Source organism: Denticeps clupeoides, chromosome 3 (assembly GCF_900700375.1).
Source record: "Denticeps clupeoides chromosome 3, fDenClu1.1, whole genome shotgun sequence".
NCBI lineage: Eukaryota > Metazoa > Chordata > Actinopteri > Clupeiformes > Denticipitidae > Denticeps > Denticeps clupeoides.
Window position 1 is genome coordinate 4772646 of NC_041709.1, and position 16457 is coordinate 4789102.

Genomic DNA, 16457 nt, shown 5'->3' on the forward strand with positions numbered 1-16457 from the left:
TTACTGGTATAATTTGAAGAATTTCTGTGTTTTGGATACTGTTAAATTCTGCACTCGCCGGCGTACGTGTTTATATTAAAAATACTGATGTTGAAGCAGGAATAGTTTTTTTTTTTTTTTTTTTTTTTTTTTTTTTTTTTAACCAAATGAGACAAGCCTTCAAACTCTGTAATCCACTGGTCACAGCGCACTGCACACTTTGTGTTCAGAAGTGCAGCCAAGCAATCACGACTTCAGATTGTGCTATTGCATGAACGCAAAATAATGCGATTTACATGTAAATGGACTGAAGCAACAAAAAATTGTTATTCTCTAGAAGCTTACCAACTGACTAAAGTGACACTGGCTGAGTCTCACTTAAGTCTGTGAACCGGTCCTGCAGTGACAGGAGTTGGGACGCAGGGTTGAGCTAGAAATCAATTTCTATTGATGCTATCCTTTTTAATCTGGTTGAGCTCTGGTTAATTTGATTTGCAAATCAAATCAAATTAACCGCCGTAAAAACAGAGTCTTTATTACTGCAGGGAGTTTATTACAAAGTTTTATCCAAATGCCGCACCACAGTTCATATTTCATTTTTGTTCGCCATTAATGGCCACACCCACCCCGTACAGCAGCGCAGCTTCCTTAACGCACTTCATGGGGGCGTATGTGGGACATCACAACAGCAGCCCAGGAGTGAATGGATATAGAGTCGAGTGACATTGAACTTGTAGTTAAAAATGCAACAACAAATACAAATTTGTAGTAGCACCTAAAACTATAAAATGTCCCACTTATGTCCAGGAGCTCTTTTATATTACTTTATGTAATCTTTTTTTAAAATGTACCTATTTTGAAAAATAAATGGTATTGATTAATTTATTTTTATTAAGCTGCAGTATTGGGAAAGTAACATTGTAATTATTATTTTTTAATTGATAGGCAAGCAAGTGCCAATTATCATATTGCAATATTGATCTCAGTAATCGCAATAAGAAACCTAAAATATCGCACCCCTCCCTAGTGGCTAGTGGCTTTCTGCACTACAAGTAATATGAGTCTGGTAAAGGGGTGACAAATAAGAACAAATTGGAAGGAAAATTAATATATCAAATAATAATATATTACTTAAGATAAAAAACAATTAATACTGTATTTTTGAAAAGCATCTGCCAAGAAACTCTGGCCCTTGGAAAAATTTAGCTGACGACCCCAATGATGGATCTTAAATTTGATGAAAGTGACCTTAAAATTTTTTGGCTTCCTTAAACCTGCAGAAACCTGTGAAACATTTCTTCCGTATTTATTTTAATAATTTTTTTTTAAACTGAGCAGGAAAACAGTAGGGTATTGAATGGTAAAATGTCATCAAGGCAGAAAATTCCTACTTGATACTGTTGGTTTAATGGCTTATTTATACTGACGCCGATGTACTGAACGAAGGCCAGTAAAAAGTGAGCTGAGTGAGAAAAGATTCCCCAGACACATCTTGTGTTGGTACACTGACCTTTAATGTCTTGACAAAGCACAGTCCTGCTGGACCAACCCATTCAATCAACAGCAGAGAGATACAGAACATGTCACGACATGGCAGAGTTATACATTCTCAAACACACACACATTCGCGCGTACACACCCCTCTCACCCCTCATCTACATGCTACATAACACACAGTCTGTCAAAACACAACTGACAGTAAGAAGTCACTTTTTTTTTAACTTAATTAATCCTTAATAATTTAATATTCATTAATCTTACATGTTGACTAGTCTCTAAAGAGTGGAATTTTAATTCCCATAAATGCACCACAGATACATAACACACTGAAGATATGTCCATGATAAACTATGTATACTTTTAAATAATGTAAATTTTCAATTAACTGCTGTTTGCTAAGGTTTTGGGGGTTAGTGGTGTGAAGGGGGTGTTCCCGTGGCTAAAGTTGGGGTTTGCCCCTAGTCCAGTTCTGGTATGGGTCGCTGAAAGAAAGTGCCATCATGCCCAGTAGACAAAGACTCAAATGCCTCCAGTCACAGTTAACCACATCAAAAACATGAGAGGCTCACCTCTGTACAACAAACGAACAAACGACACATATAGGTGGAATTATATCTATGCATAGACCATAAGTTTGATATTTTTAAAACCCTGATGTAGTCACTGTCACTCACAGTGAACGACCATTTTAAAAAAAAAAAAAAAAAAAAAAGTTGCTGTGCAGTTAACCCAGGTCAGGATTGTTGCGTTCACTTCTCTGATCTGATTATCTAATATGGGTCTGGTGTCTTTGGGTGCCCAGCTTTTCAGGTAAGCTGGCCAAAGGAGAACTATATTGCACTTTCTATGTAAATCCCGCCTCATATATCTGGACTCGGTGTAAAAATGGTGCTTTGATGTTTAGAGAGGAGCTGAACACAGCAGACCTTTCACAGGAAACGGCAGCACAGCCTGGATTTACAGTAGACTGGGTCTGGGCTACGAGTGGCGGGAGACAGCATGCCGGCGTGATGATGGCACACAGGTCACTAGAGCATTCTGACGTAGATATCAATACATCGCTTTACTGGTCGAAGAAGCGTGAATATACAGGGAACATAGAGAGAGCAGGAGTCACCGTGGAACACCAAGAACTTTCAGCAAGGTCAACTTTGAGATTCCTGGAGTTGACTCTCTGGACTTGAACAGACATGGACCCTTGAAAAGGGCCCAGAAGAGTCTTCTCTCCGTCTTTGACCCCTTCTTTCCTTTCTTTGCATTTGTGAGAAGTCGGTTGGACATGCTTGTGGCGTTGCTGTTTATGGAGGTGAACGTTTCACTCCCTCCTCCTCGAGAGGACAGAGCAGAAGGGAGGAGGGAGGAATGGTCAGAGTGAAAGGGCAATTAAGAGTCGAAAGGAGGCAGAGGGCTCTCCGGGCGAGAGGGGCTGCCCTTGCCTGGCCGGCTGGCCGAGGGAAAGGAAGAGAAAATGGGAGAAAAAAAGAGAATGAAAAATGAAATCGGTTAGAGAGACGGTTTAAGTTCCTGGCGAAGCCAGTGGCTCACCTCCCAAGACTGCTTTTGGTTCGTTCTTTATAGCAGTTTTATATTAATACCAGGGTCCCCAGCAGCTGATTAAGGTGACCTCTGGCTTTAGCCATTGGGGACATGAGAGTGAATTCACATTAGAAGAAGAAAAAACAGCACACAACAGCAAATGCAGTTATCCCACACCCTCCACACATCCGCATGGGATAATGCATCAGACTGAAACGAGAGTGTTTGACAGAGAGCAGAAAGCAGGTAGACCAGCAGAACGGAAGCAACTACCCCTCAGAGATCATCAAAAAGAGCAAGAAGGAGACGGGTGAGGATGAAATCGAGCAAATAAAGCAAAACTCATTCCATAGCATGGGTGAACAGAGAGGAAATTAAGAGGAAACACAGTTTTCAAACACTCTCTTTCTCTCTCTCTTTAGTGTGTATGTATGTGGGTGTGTATCTTTGCAAAAGCAGGAGAAGAAGTGCAGAGGGGGAGGGGAAGTGGGAGGGGAGAGAACGGTGGGATCCCGCCTTCTGTCACGTCCAGTGGGAGTGGCTAATAGTCTAAGTGGGAGGAGTCTGTGGATCTGTTGGGTCGGGTGGGTGAGGCTGGGGGCCGCCGGCTGCGTGGACACACAGAGATAGAGACGGGAACACAGAGACAAAAAGAATACAGGGATGAGTCAGGTGCAGCATGTGACATGTGACAGGGAGACATCACAATAACATAAACACCTGCAGCATTGCAACTACAATCTATGTACACCTACGGTATTATTTTTGTAAGTTTTGTATTTTCTGTATATACGATTTTAAACTATAATGCACATTAATGTTGTGTTTGAGAGACACCATACACCAAAATAAAATGTGTTCACTAACATATAAATGTGATCATTTGATTAATAAATGTGATTCAGATTCTGATTCATCCATGCTGTCCTTCATTTCTAGTTTTTATCAGATACATTTATCAGATGCCCTTATCCACTTACAATCAGGAGTTACAGGGACAGTCCTCCCTCAGTGTCTTGCTCCTGTTTGAACCTGTGGTCTCCTGATTCATAGGCGAGCATCTTACTTATTATGATACTACCTCCATCAAATTTCAACACCCAATGACTTTACCTTTGTAATTACAAATAAATCTACTATTTCTTGTAAGACATTTTTTTTGCTGTTCATTGTTATTACAGACTCAGGCATCCAATCAGGACTGTATATGTGTATTGTATTTATGTACATTTTGTAATGTAATATATGTATTATATTAGATATTATATGATGGAAGACTCTAATGTTCCATGAATTAAATTCAATTAATTTAAATTAATTTAAAGAACAGAAGTTGGAACCCATATAACACATATTCACATACAAATTTTCCTGACTTAGTCAAAATAGTACAAATAAATTCAACACATCAAAATGAACTGTATTCACATCCAGACCCATACAGTCATTTTGATTCTCCTCGTGTCACAGACAGGACAGAACAGACATTCACAGACAGATCTGTGGATGGTTGAGATGCTATGGAGGGACACACAACAGTGATGTTAGCACCTGCCCCTCAAGACATGACAAAGAACTGGCATCACACTTAGATGACAGTCACTTTTATGATGTGTGTGTCTGTGTGCACCATGTATGTGTACATGTGAATAAAGCAGTGGACATGTTTGTATATTTTTTTGCATATATATTTCAATCATACACACAAAGAGGCCGTAAAATCCACGCAACACACATCCACACAAAACTGCATACCAAGACAAATTAACTACGTTATCCGACAGAGCATCTTCTGAGACGTACTGTCCTCCAACAGTTCATTTACTTTAGCTCAGTGCTCACAGAGAGCAGCCAATCAGAATTAAATGAATCTGATGTCCTGTCACCTTGCTGCCCACCTCGGTTCCTTCCCCTTTATTTGAGATAAGTGATGTGAAGCATGACAAACTCTGAGCTTTAACTGTGAAGGTGATGTACTCTCAGTCACCCTGCTGGAGGTCTGAAGTATAGGAAACCTGATTTCCACTCCGTAACCTCTCACGCTACGTAACGTTCTGTAGCATATTTAAGTCTGAGGTATGTAAGGTGGATACATCCAGATGTAGTTCCATGACCATGAAATGTCCCCTCTTCTTGTCATTTGAAAGGTTAGGGAGTGTTCAGGCTGAGCCATGCAGAAGGACGGGCGGGGTTTCGACTCTGAGTGAGCGAGTGGGTGCGTGAGCGAGTGAGGGACAGGAGGTGAGAGCACCACACGTACCAGAAGCGTTAGTCCTCACTGGTCACTGATAGTAATTCTGCAAGAGGAATCATAATCAAGAGGTGGGGTTGAGGTGGAGTGTGGGGTGGGGGATAGGAAGGATCTGCAAGACCACACGGTTTTCAAAGGTGGAGAGGACACATGCCACAGCCACTCTGCTCCCCTCTTTCAGAAAATTGTATAGAATTTATGATGTCCCTTGGTTCGACCTTGTACAATCAATCGTTTTAAACCTGATATTTTGTCATTATCGAGTCAGTTATGACTACTGGACGATTGCAATGGTCAGTGGCGTGTGTGTCTCCTGCAGGAGGCAAGAAGCTGCCCAGTTGGTGTTCAGGTCACTGGTGTTAGTCGACACCCCCAAAGCATCAAAGGGCAATGTTAGCTGTGCTCAGGCATTACAGGTAAAGACAGAAGAGAAAACATCACAGCTCTCATTCACACTACCACTCATTCGCTCATTGTAATTCAGAAGATCCAGGAGAGTTCTATCCATAGCTTTGGTTTCACTCAGTCAAACATTCTGGCCCACTTCTATGTTCTATTTCATTATTCCATCTGCTTGTACACCTCCATATCACACCTCCAGACACACTGATGACAAACGTGTTTACTGTACGGCTCAATCAACACATTAAATCTGATTTTTTTTTTTAAACTGTCGGCGGCATCAGGACTCACCTGGGCACACCAGGAGGAGCACGGTTGGGCCTGGAGGGCACCTGAGGTGGAGGTCCACCAAAAGGATCCGGTGAGGCCCCAGGGCGTGATGGAACAGGTGGCCCCCCAGCAGCTGGAGGGATAGGAGCAGAGCCACGAGACCCGGGGCGGGAAGGTGGGCCCGGCGGAGGAGCCCTGCGCTGCGGAGTTGGGCTGGTTGCCGGAGACCTATGAGAAGGATCAACACCTTTTAGCCCCTGACGTCGAAAAAAATGATTCATATTAAAGGAGTCTCAACCAAGTATTTACCTTTTAGAAGGCATTTCTGTAGTCTGAGATTTTTAAATGATCACATTTTCTATTATAAATATGTTTTTTCTCTCTAGCCATTTTAATTTTCAATTTACATTTAATAAATCTATGACAATATGACTAATCGCAGCTTGAGAGAAGGAGACCATGAATGAAAGGAATGGTTTCTTCAGGAGCCAGTAGGGGGAGCCCTTCTTCTATTCAAAGTGTCTTGTGCATCTTCAAAACCCTTTGTGTTATCTCAAGATTATCCAAAGGTTTAACATAAAATCTTGTCTCTAAGACGTTAAAAGTAATCAAGTAATACTCCTTAGTGTTCACCATAACTGAAATAGAATGGTGGCAGAAATAAATCATCATGAATTCTCAGATTTGCCATTCAAGATTTAAAACAACTGTTTATGTGTTTTCATCCCCAGGCAGCATCATTGCGCCCCGCTCTCACCTGCCCCCCGAGCGTCCCCCCTGCACCTGCAGCCAGGAGTCATCGACAGGTGGCGGCAGCGCAGTGGACACTGTGGTGGTGCTGATGTCTCCGATGATGTGAAGCGCCTCCTTCAGGGCGTGGTACATCCGCAGCATCTCGTCCCGGTGCTGTGCCTGCTCTGCCGACTCCTCCATCAGCGTGTTCTGGTCCCCGCACGAGTACAGCTGCGCCAGCAGCTCGGCGTTTATAAATTCTTTAGTCTGGAGGGGGTGAGCAGGGGCAGTCTTTTAGGCAGCATGATGAAACTAAACCAAAATACAGTATAGAAAGTAGGACCATTAGTCTTACTGTATGTGCATGAGTAATAAAAACAGTTAGCGAATCCTGAGCCCCAGCCTTTACTAGGATGATTGACCCGTCCATGGCGCACTCATGGCACACGCACAAGTGGACATTGGAGCACATTCATAGGCAAATCCTGTGCAAATCTTGATTGGTTAAAACCACTAAACCCTGTTGTCTGAACCAAATTCTCAGTTGCCTGAACCCACTTATTGAGTCAGTCACTCTTTTGGCAGAACCATAAGCACTTTTCACCGGTTTAGACACATCTTGTGATGCACCTGTGTTGCATAATGCTGAGCACAGTCAAACACAATTAAAGCTCAGGTGTCACCGGTTGAACACAACATCTCAGAATTTATCACGCTTGAGGCTAATGATGTGAGGGCACACATAAGCCGGACCACTGGTTTGTGAGGCACTATGATGGATAGAAATCTAAGAAGAGGAGTTCGTGTGAGAGCAAGTCAAGCAAAGACAAAGAACCGTAATGTCAGATGTTCTTGTCCATGGTATGACAATGAAGGAGGCCGGACTAACATCATTAGATTCACTGTGTCCACCATAATCCAAAGATTTAGAGAACAGGTAGTTACCTTTTTTGACATTACAGTATGTACATGTGGACAACAATTACATATGTACAATGACTGTACAACATACTGTACAACAGTAAACATGTTTCAGTACATCACTGTGCCAGTGTACTGTAGTATTGTAATGGAGTGTTTAGTCCGACTGTTGGTCGGCCTATTCCATGTATGTATTTTTGTAAGTGCATGTTCTCTTTTTGTGTAATTGAAAGACTGCCACATGATTGTGGTCACAGGTCACACCAAGAGACCATAATTGTTGACATAAGAACACCATTGAACTGCGTGAAATTCAGCTGAGGATCATTGAGGACCATGTGCATTTTGAGGGTATCGACAGTGTCAGCCTCTCTACTGTTGACTGTGTCCTCAAGCGCAACAGACTGTAACATCTGAACGCAAAGATTCCAGTATGTACAGGTTGGTGTATATCCAAACACAAAAATGCTGGTTACTGTAAGTAGTGATTTACTGTAGTTTTGAACTGGATGCAATGGAAAAACTCCATGAATACATCTACATGGATGAAGCTGGGTTTAATCTCACCAAAAGGAGAGGCCGTAGTGTGATTGGCCAAGGGACCATTGTTGGTGTCCCTGGGCAGCGTGGTGGCATTGTCACATTGTGTGCTGCCATAAGCAATCATGGTGTTGTCCACCATCAGGCCAACCTGGGGCCCTGATGGTGGACAACACTCACCAGCTCCTCATTTTCCTCAATCACATGAGTTTTCACAGAGGCTTCCAGGGATTTATCAGCCTTAGCCTTCCACCATACTTTTTCCTTAACCCCCATGAATTCTTCCTCTCATAGCGGTGTAAGGTTGGCGTTCGTATACCTTCCACCAGGGTAAATTTCCTGCAAGCCATGGAACTGGCCTGTGATGACATGGGTGTGGAGGCATGTCAAGCCTGGATACAGCATGCCAGGGTGGGCCTATGTACAGGGTGGGCCATTTATATGGATATACCTCAATAAAATGGGAATGGTTGGTGACATTGAACAGATTTTATAAGTGGTCAGAAACTTTTAAAGAACTCATGAAAGAATAAAGTTACACCATTGTTTTTCTTGTGAAATTACCAATAAATTTGATGTGTCATATGACCCTTTTCCTATTGAAAAAACAAAAGTTGCATCCAAGATGACCGACTTCAAAATGGCCACTATGGTCACCACCCATCTTGAAAAGTTTGCCCCCTCACATATACTAATGTGCCACAAACAGGATGTTAACATCACCAACCATTCCCATTTTTTTAAGGTGTATCCATGTAAATGGCCCACCCTGTACTTGTGTTTAATGTACAGGTATTTTGTTTTGCAGCATGCATTTAGCCTAGATATTTATTTCTACCGCTTCATGTGTCTTCATTTTTTCCATGTAGTGTTTAGTGACTGCTCAGTCTATTTAATTTAGATTGACTTAAGGTATGATTTGACTGCATGGTTCAGTTTTGAGCACAGATTGAACTGTTTTGGGGTGAATGTTTGGTTTTGCAAGAAGAATCAGAGGCTTTGTGAATGTAGCTTAAAAATTGGGTCTTGTGTTCACAGTTTAGGGGGAAAAGGAGAGCGCCTTAGCAATCGAGACAACCTGTATTGACGGGAGGCAACTAGAATCTCACATTGTTTATCATCAGATGCATGATGGTCTTGGGGATGAGGTCCCGCACTGTCTTGTTGACGATGGCCATGTAGGAGTCAACCAGGTTGCGAATGGTCTCCACTTGCCGCTCCAGCTGAGGGTCCATGGAGTGCATGAAGCTCTCTGAGCCATTCTCCTCACTGGTATCGCTCTGAAGAGAAGAGAAGCCACGCGTACATTCATGCATATAGTAATTAACAGAAGGTATATGATGACACTATAAGCTGACATTATACCAGCCTTTAGACCTGGGTACTAAAGCTCATGAGCTCAGTTCAGTCCAAGCTCCGGCATGCTAGAGGCCAGAGTCTGGTTCTGATTAGAGCTCAGATCTTTTTACCGATCAACGTCTCGCTGTGGCTTTGACTTGGCATCAGGATGCATCCCCATGATTGGCCTCAATTTTCTCTGGCTCTTCCAATCAGACAGTAACGTGCCACAGCACCATCGGTGATGGGTTTATAGTAGTTTACACTTCCTGCCTTGTGAAAAATGATCCCAAATGATCCACTAAGGATATGTTTCGATGGCAATCAGGCCCGGTGATGACGATGGACCAATAAAAGTCTTCTCTGCTCTGATTCCAGTAACCGCGATGACGGCGAGCAGTGCTGAGCGCCTCAACGCGTTACTCATCAACACGCATCACAGCATACGTGCAGCAGACTGTCAGGGCGCTCCAGTAGGCCCGTGAGTCACTGGAGGACTGAAACTCGGAACGTCGGCACTAAGCTGTTTAACAGCACACTCACAACAGAGTCCGGGGACAAAACTGAAAAAGAGACAGGTCACACGTACCTTATCCTTCTCCTAGAATAAACATCGACAAACAGAGCAGGAGGAAGAGAGAGAGAGAGAGAGAGAGAGAGAAAACAGGAGACACGGAGAGAGAAACGTATAAGAAACACTTTGACATGAACATTTCTGAACACAGATGAGTGATGGATGAAGGTGGAGTAGATAATGAAATAATGTTAGCAGATAGCACTGTCTTTTGTGTGTGCGTTCATGTTCCCGAATTTATATCTTGGTAACAAAATGTCCCCATAAGTAAAAAAATGCTCACTTGAAAGAGGTTAAAATATATATTATGAAATATGTTTGGTGAACTATGTTTGGGAGTGTTCAGAGTGAAGTAAAAATAGTGAATGCCACTTGCACCAGTAGTTCCCAAAGTGTGTGGCACTACTCCTTTGCGGGAGGTGGAGCTGTTGCAGGGGGGATCACAGATCCATGACTTAAATGAAATTTCCATTGTGTTCAATGAAATCGCATGGCTGCCGCGCTCTTACCTATGAAAGAGTGGCCCCGGAGAAAAAAAAGTTTGGGAACCACTGCGTTATACAACTGCAATAAATATTTTACACGCTCATTACCCAAAGTCCTCACAAAAATGTAAAAAGGAGTGTGTGTGTGTGTGTGTGTGTGTGTGTGTGTGTGTGTGTGTGTTTGTGTGCACATGCTCACCACCACACGCTCAGGGTAAACACCGGCACGCAGGAAGGAGGCCTTCCACCCGTCAACGTCCTCCTGGGACTCACAGGCCAGTTCCAGTTGTCTGTAATCCTTATAAACATTCCTGAGTGGGACAGACAGACACTGTAGATTGATGTATATGTAGATTGCTGTATATGTAGTATGCGCACATTTGTGTTTGTGTGTGTGTGTGTGTGTGTGTGTGTGTGTGTGTGTGTGTGTATAATAAGGGCAGAAACTGACCTCTGCTCTGTGTTAAATAGGGCAAAAATGTGTTTGCTGGACATGAAGCCTTTCTCCACATCACGCAGTTTCAGATTGTCTACGGGCAGCATGTACTTCTTTTCTTTCTCCTGCAGGGGGTGAAAGAAGCAGGAATTAGGATTAGGAAGAAGGAAAGGGAAAAAGAGAGAGAGAGAGAAAGGCGCTATTTTATGACGGCCACCACACAGCCTGGAACTGATTAAAGCGGCGTAAAATAAAAGGCAGCCACTTGGGCCTCGCTGGTTGGCTGGGCGCTCGGTGCTCCGCAGCAGCCCGGTGATCCATCAGGAGTCCCCAGTCCAGAGCCGGCATTTCCCCCCCAAATCCAGCCAAGGGCGGGAGAGAGGGAGAAAGAGAGAAAGCAGGAGAGATGGAGGGAAAAGGAGAGGGAGAGAAAGACGCCCTCCCTGCGGCCACCATGCTCCAGCCGTATAAAAACAGCCCTTCCCAGCCGGAGCACCAACTCCACACACACACGCCGGCGTATGTGTGTGGGTGTACACACTCGCCATTAAGCGTGTGAGTCACTCGCCTGTGTTTTTTGTCCAACGGCCAGCTGAACTTTCAACTACATTTAGAATATGGCGGGGCGCTCTGGTCCAAGATCAGTGTTCAGAAAACCTCACTCCCAGCCCTAACCACTATGAGATGCAGCGAGAGCTAATTCTGGATTAGCGTCGCAGCACATAATTACCTCCTACCAGACGGCGTTTGGCCGTATTACTGAAATAGCCTCTTCTGGAGGAAAGCTATACTGGACCGCACGAAGGGTCCCAGACAGGTGACCCAGGTGTCCGGCACAGGAGTCAAAACAAAGCTGTCACCATGGCAGCCAGAGAGTGACGTCATCCAGCCATCGTTAGGGCCTTCGTGCACAGTGCAGCGTCCCAGTGTGACTCACGCTTTTTCCTTTCTCCTGGCCAGAGAGCGAGAGCATAGGGATAGATGGATGGAGAGAGGGAGTAATGGAGTGATGGAGGGAGTCGGTGTGAAGGAGTGAAGAGAGATGGACGGAGTGGATGAAGTGGGTTTGAAAAAGTGGAAGGGGCGGAACGACAGAGAGAACGGGCACTAAAAATGGGAAAAGTATCACCCCTCGTAGGATACACGTGCACGCACACACAGCGTACATACACACACAGTCCCCGTAAATCCCAAACACACACACCCCACATGCAACTCAATTACAGACATACTCCCCACATCTAGGATTCACATACACACCCTACATCTACACCAACACACAGTACACACCGCACAAAAACATACTACATATTATATATTATACACACTCACTTTCTGTATACCACACACAGACATATCCCACACCCTACACATGTAACGCACAAACCACATTCATTCACACCAGAGATGGTCATAGTCACACCGCACACAGCTGCATACTGAAACAGACACGCAAATATATATACACACACATGTAAAACAAACCCACTATCACCTACACACATAGTCTCATCACCTTCAAAGATGGCTTTAAGGTAAAAGAACGTTCAAAAATTAACATGAGCATACACGCCCACACACACACAGAGCAAATTAGAAAGTCATCACATGGTGAGAAATGGGCTGCTAAAGTATACAGGGTGTTTAACCCCCCCCCCGACAGACAGACTCTCTCACTCTCTCGCTCGCCCTCTCTCTCTGTCTGACTTGAGTGATCCTCCATGTGTTCCCATTAAACCTCTCTGTTCTACCACCTACATGCACTAATGTCAAACATCCTTCTGAAACTTTTGTACACTTTGCACGGAGTCGAAGCAGCTGATCCTGAGTCAGTGGACGACAGCAAACCTGCAGCAAGCGAGTCTGGGCCAGTCACAAAGAGACTGTTGCAAAAGTGCTGGCCCGAGCTGCTGTTTGCATGTATGAGTGTTTGGGTCCAAAACCACACAAAGAGGAATATTTTCCATTGTTTTGTTTTGCTAGTGACTAATACCAGCCTCATTATGAAGAGAGAGGAAGTGCAGATTGAATTCATAAACACACTTCACTTGTCTCACCCCATCCCCCGCCTGCCTAATCCAAACAAAAGAGGCCGCGCAAATACGCTCCTGACGGGGCGAGAGCGGTGCTTCGTACACACAGTGCACACACATACGCCTCACACCGTTGCATGCTGCATGCATCGTCCAACAAACACACCAGTCCATGAGATTCACTTCTGGAGCATTGCATACTAGTTTGGTTAGAAAATGTGCAATGAAACCACACACACACAAACGCACTGACGGCTGGCTGGCGTGTGAGACATGCTCATGAACACACAGCTTCGTGCTGGTCTGGGTGTACGTGTACAAATGAGCCTATGTTCCTATAAGGGTCGCCGGCGTGTGTAAACTAGAAAACGTGAGTGTGTATGCGTGGGTGCATGCGTGCATGCATGTGTGTGTTTGTGTGTGTTTGTGTGTAAGGGCAAATTGAAAAGTGCTGGTGACTTGGGTTCGCATCAAAGGCCAGAGAAACGCAGACCGCATCTGGGAGCAATAATGCTGCTCCTAACCCCTCATTACCAGAAAGACTGTGCTTTGGGTGGAGGCCAGCAGCAATTCTCTCTCTCTCTCTCTCTCTCTCTCTCTCCCTTCTCTCATTGCCTTTCTTTAATTCGCTCAAAACTGGAATCTTGTTCCTCAGACTTTCCTCCTGGTACGCGAGGCCAAGAGGAGAGAGGCGCTAACGTCTTAACTTACAACATTAGAATAATAGCAAAGAGGTAAAGGAATGGATGAGCATTTCCATCATAGATTAGTACAAAACTCAAGCAACGCTGTGTGACAAAAAAAACTATTCCGCCTCTCCTCTCCTGACAACTCATTCCAAGGATTGTGGAACTGTCAGAACTCTAGAATTTGGCACGTTTGATTTCTATTGCAGGAACCAGTCTAGCCATCATTATTTCTAATAGACGGCAATGCTTATGGAATGGTAAGCCTTTTACATAACACGTGCCTTGTATTTTCAAATGCCACGTGACTCCTTTTTGTATGAACTCTGACCAGAAAATGTCTGTATATATGCAGCGCTCAGCATAAAGGAGTACACCCCACTACATTTATCATAAAACCTTTAGTTTTCTAAAGGAATCAAAATTTTCTATGAGATACCATACAACAAAATTCTCCCACAAATGTGGGCCATTAATTGCAAACAAGATTTGTTTATTTGCACACACAAAAAAAGATCCATTCAAGCTCATGTTGCAAAATGAGTACACCCCAATTATAGTCTTATGAGAAAAGCCACAGTTAAGACTACAAAATTTGAATGAACAGCCATTCAACCATGGGTGAGTCTAATGATTCATTTAAGAGGTGTCCAGCAGACAGGTGACTATGCAAGGGCTAAAGCAGTAGAAAGCCAAGACTACTGGGACTCTACACTCTGGAGTGATGATGGAAATAATAAGGTGAGGATTTCAAAGAGAAATGCATGGTGCCTACAGTGAAACATGGTTGTGGCGGTGTCCTTATATGGGGCTGCATGAGTGCTGCTGGTGTTGAGGAGCTGCATTTCGTTGATGGTATCATGAACTCAACAATCCACTGATCTATACTGAAGGTTGTCGTGCGCAATGATCCAAAACGCACATCTAAAGCTACTGTTGCATTTCTGAAGGAGAACATGGTGAAGGTGGTTGAATGGCCAAGCATGTCTCCTGATCTGAACCCAATAGAACACCTGCAGGGAATTCTCATGTGGCAAGTTGAGCATCACTCTCCATCCAGCATCCAGGCTCTAAAAGAGGTTATTCTTGAAGATTGGAAAAAGACAGATGTTGCAATACGTCGCCAATTGTTCATTCCATGCCTAGAAGACTTGGTGCTGTCCTTGAAAATCACGGTGGTCATACAAAATCCTAGATGTAGTTGTTTTTGTTGTGGGGTGTATTCATTTTTACTTCAACCAATTTCAGTAAAACTGAAGATTTTGTGTTCTAAGTTATTTTATTAACCTTAATTTCATGTTATGGAGTTAAACAAGTGTTCAATAAAACCCAGCCTTGTGAAATTTCTGGAACTTGTTTTTTTTTGTTGAATGAAGTTGTTGATTAAATTTGTACTTTTTAAAGAGGGTGTACTCAATTATGCTGTGCACTGTACAAAATTTAGGGTGACCAGATGTAAGGGAGGACACTTTAATCTATTTCAGGCTTCACAAACTACTCAGGAACAGAAGGGCTCCTGCGATTGGCCAAATAGTTCAGGTCTCGTTGTGCTCGTCGTGCAGCTCTTTCACATTAACATGAATGAAATGTACAGGACCAGAAGAAACTAAAGTAAAATCCATACGTTTATAATTGAAGTGGTAGTTTACAAATCCAGTCTTAGCTCAATGTGTCCTCCATTACAAAAAAATCAATAGAGAGAGACGTGCAGTATGACCAAATGAACGTTTGTCCTGTCCTTAAATGAATGTTTGACTGACAGGGAGATTATGGTTATTTGTTGGTGAAATTTCATAGACAAAATACTGAGAAAACGACAAGGCACTTATGTTCCCCTGAGAGAATGAATGTTCTTTTTTAAGGATAAAAAAAAACAACAACACTTCAGATTGTCACTCCAACTTCCTAGGAATGTCCTGGACTTGTTCCTTTGTGTCCTTGGTGCCTGAGGCCCAGACTGCCAACCTCACACCTGGGTGGCAGACGGTGAAGAAAGGCGTACTCCATGCGTCTGGAGCAGAGAGAAAGATATAGATGTATATGTAGACCCCCCAAGTTTGTAAGCTCTGCTTCAAACACAGAAATGAAAGCTCCCAAGTGTCGCTGGACACTTATGAGAAAGGGTTGTTAAGGTGGAAAGGCGACCTATCGTCACCTCAAAATGTGCTGCTTCCAGTGGAGTTTGTCTGTCTCAACGCTTATGGTCCAACAGCAGCTTTGCAGTATTTTGGCCTTAAAGCTTTCAACAAGCCCAAGGCCTCAGTGTCAAGAAAAGGGGAAGAGGCCTTGAAAGGATCCAAAGAGGGAACATTTCTTGCCACAGCCTTTACGCTGGCATTGGTTTAATTGGCCTGGAACTCAAGATCTTGTGGGAAAGTAAAACCGTTGAGAATCTAAGGTGGTCTCCACAACTGGGCTTCGTAGAGAATTATGAATTATGGATGAATAGAGGCATCCAGTTGCAGGACTAACATGATGACATATAAATGTCAGACAAGTAAAGGACACCGGGGACAGCTCTGTGATGATATGTGACGCTTGAAACGTTCAAACTGAAGCTATTCAAAAATGTGTTGTGGTTTCAAAAGACAACATTGTGATAAAGAAAATAATGAATTGCAAATACTTAAATGTAAGTATTGTAAATGTAAGTGCTGATAATAAATTAAGTGCTATACGTTTGGTTTGATTGTCGCTGTGTCCTAGTTAATATCTTGTCGGTGACATCACAGGCGCTCTGGGGAAATAAAATGTCCATACATTGTTGTTCAGTT

At 43.5% G+C, this 16457-nt stretch overlaps 1 protein-coding gene across 1 annotated transcript in view; it reads right to left on the reverse strand.

The window, feature by feature from the left end:
• Positions 1 to 1471: 1471 nt before the first annotated feature.
• The window catches only part of dnm1a (dynamin 1a), a 45990-nt gene continuing 31004 nt past the window's right edge, over positions 1472 to 16457 (reverse strand). The window contains 7 exon segments of the mRNA XM_028972664.1: positions 1472 to 3623; positions 5960 to 6166; positions 6696 to 6937; positions 9241 to 9411; positions 10059 to 10070; positions 10728 to 10839; positions 10980 to 11089. Of these exon segments, the coding sequence (XP_028828497.1) occupies positions 3557 to 3623; positions 5960 to 6166; positions 6696 to 6937; positions 9241 to 9411; positions 10059 to 10070; positions 10728 to 10839; positions 10980 to 11089 (921 nt within the window). The 3' untranslated portion in view covers positions 1472 to 3556.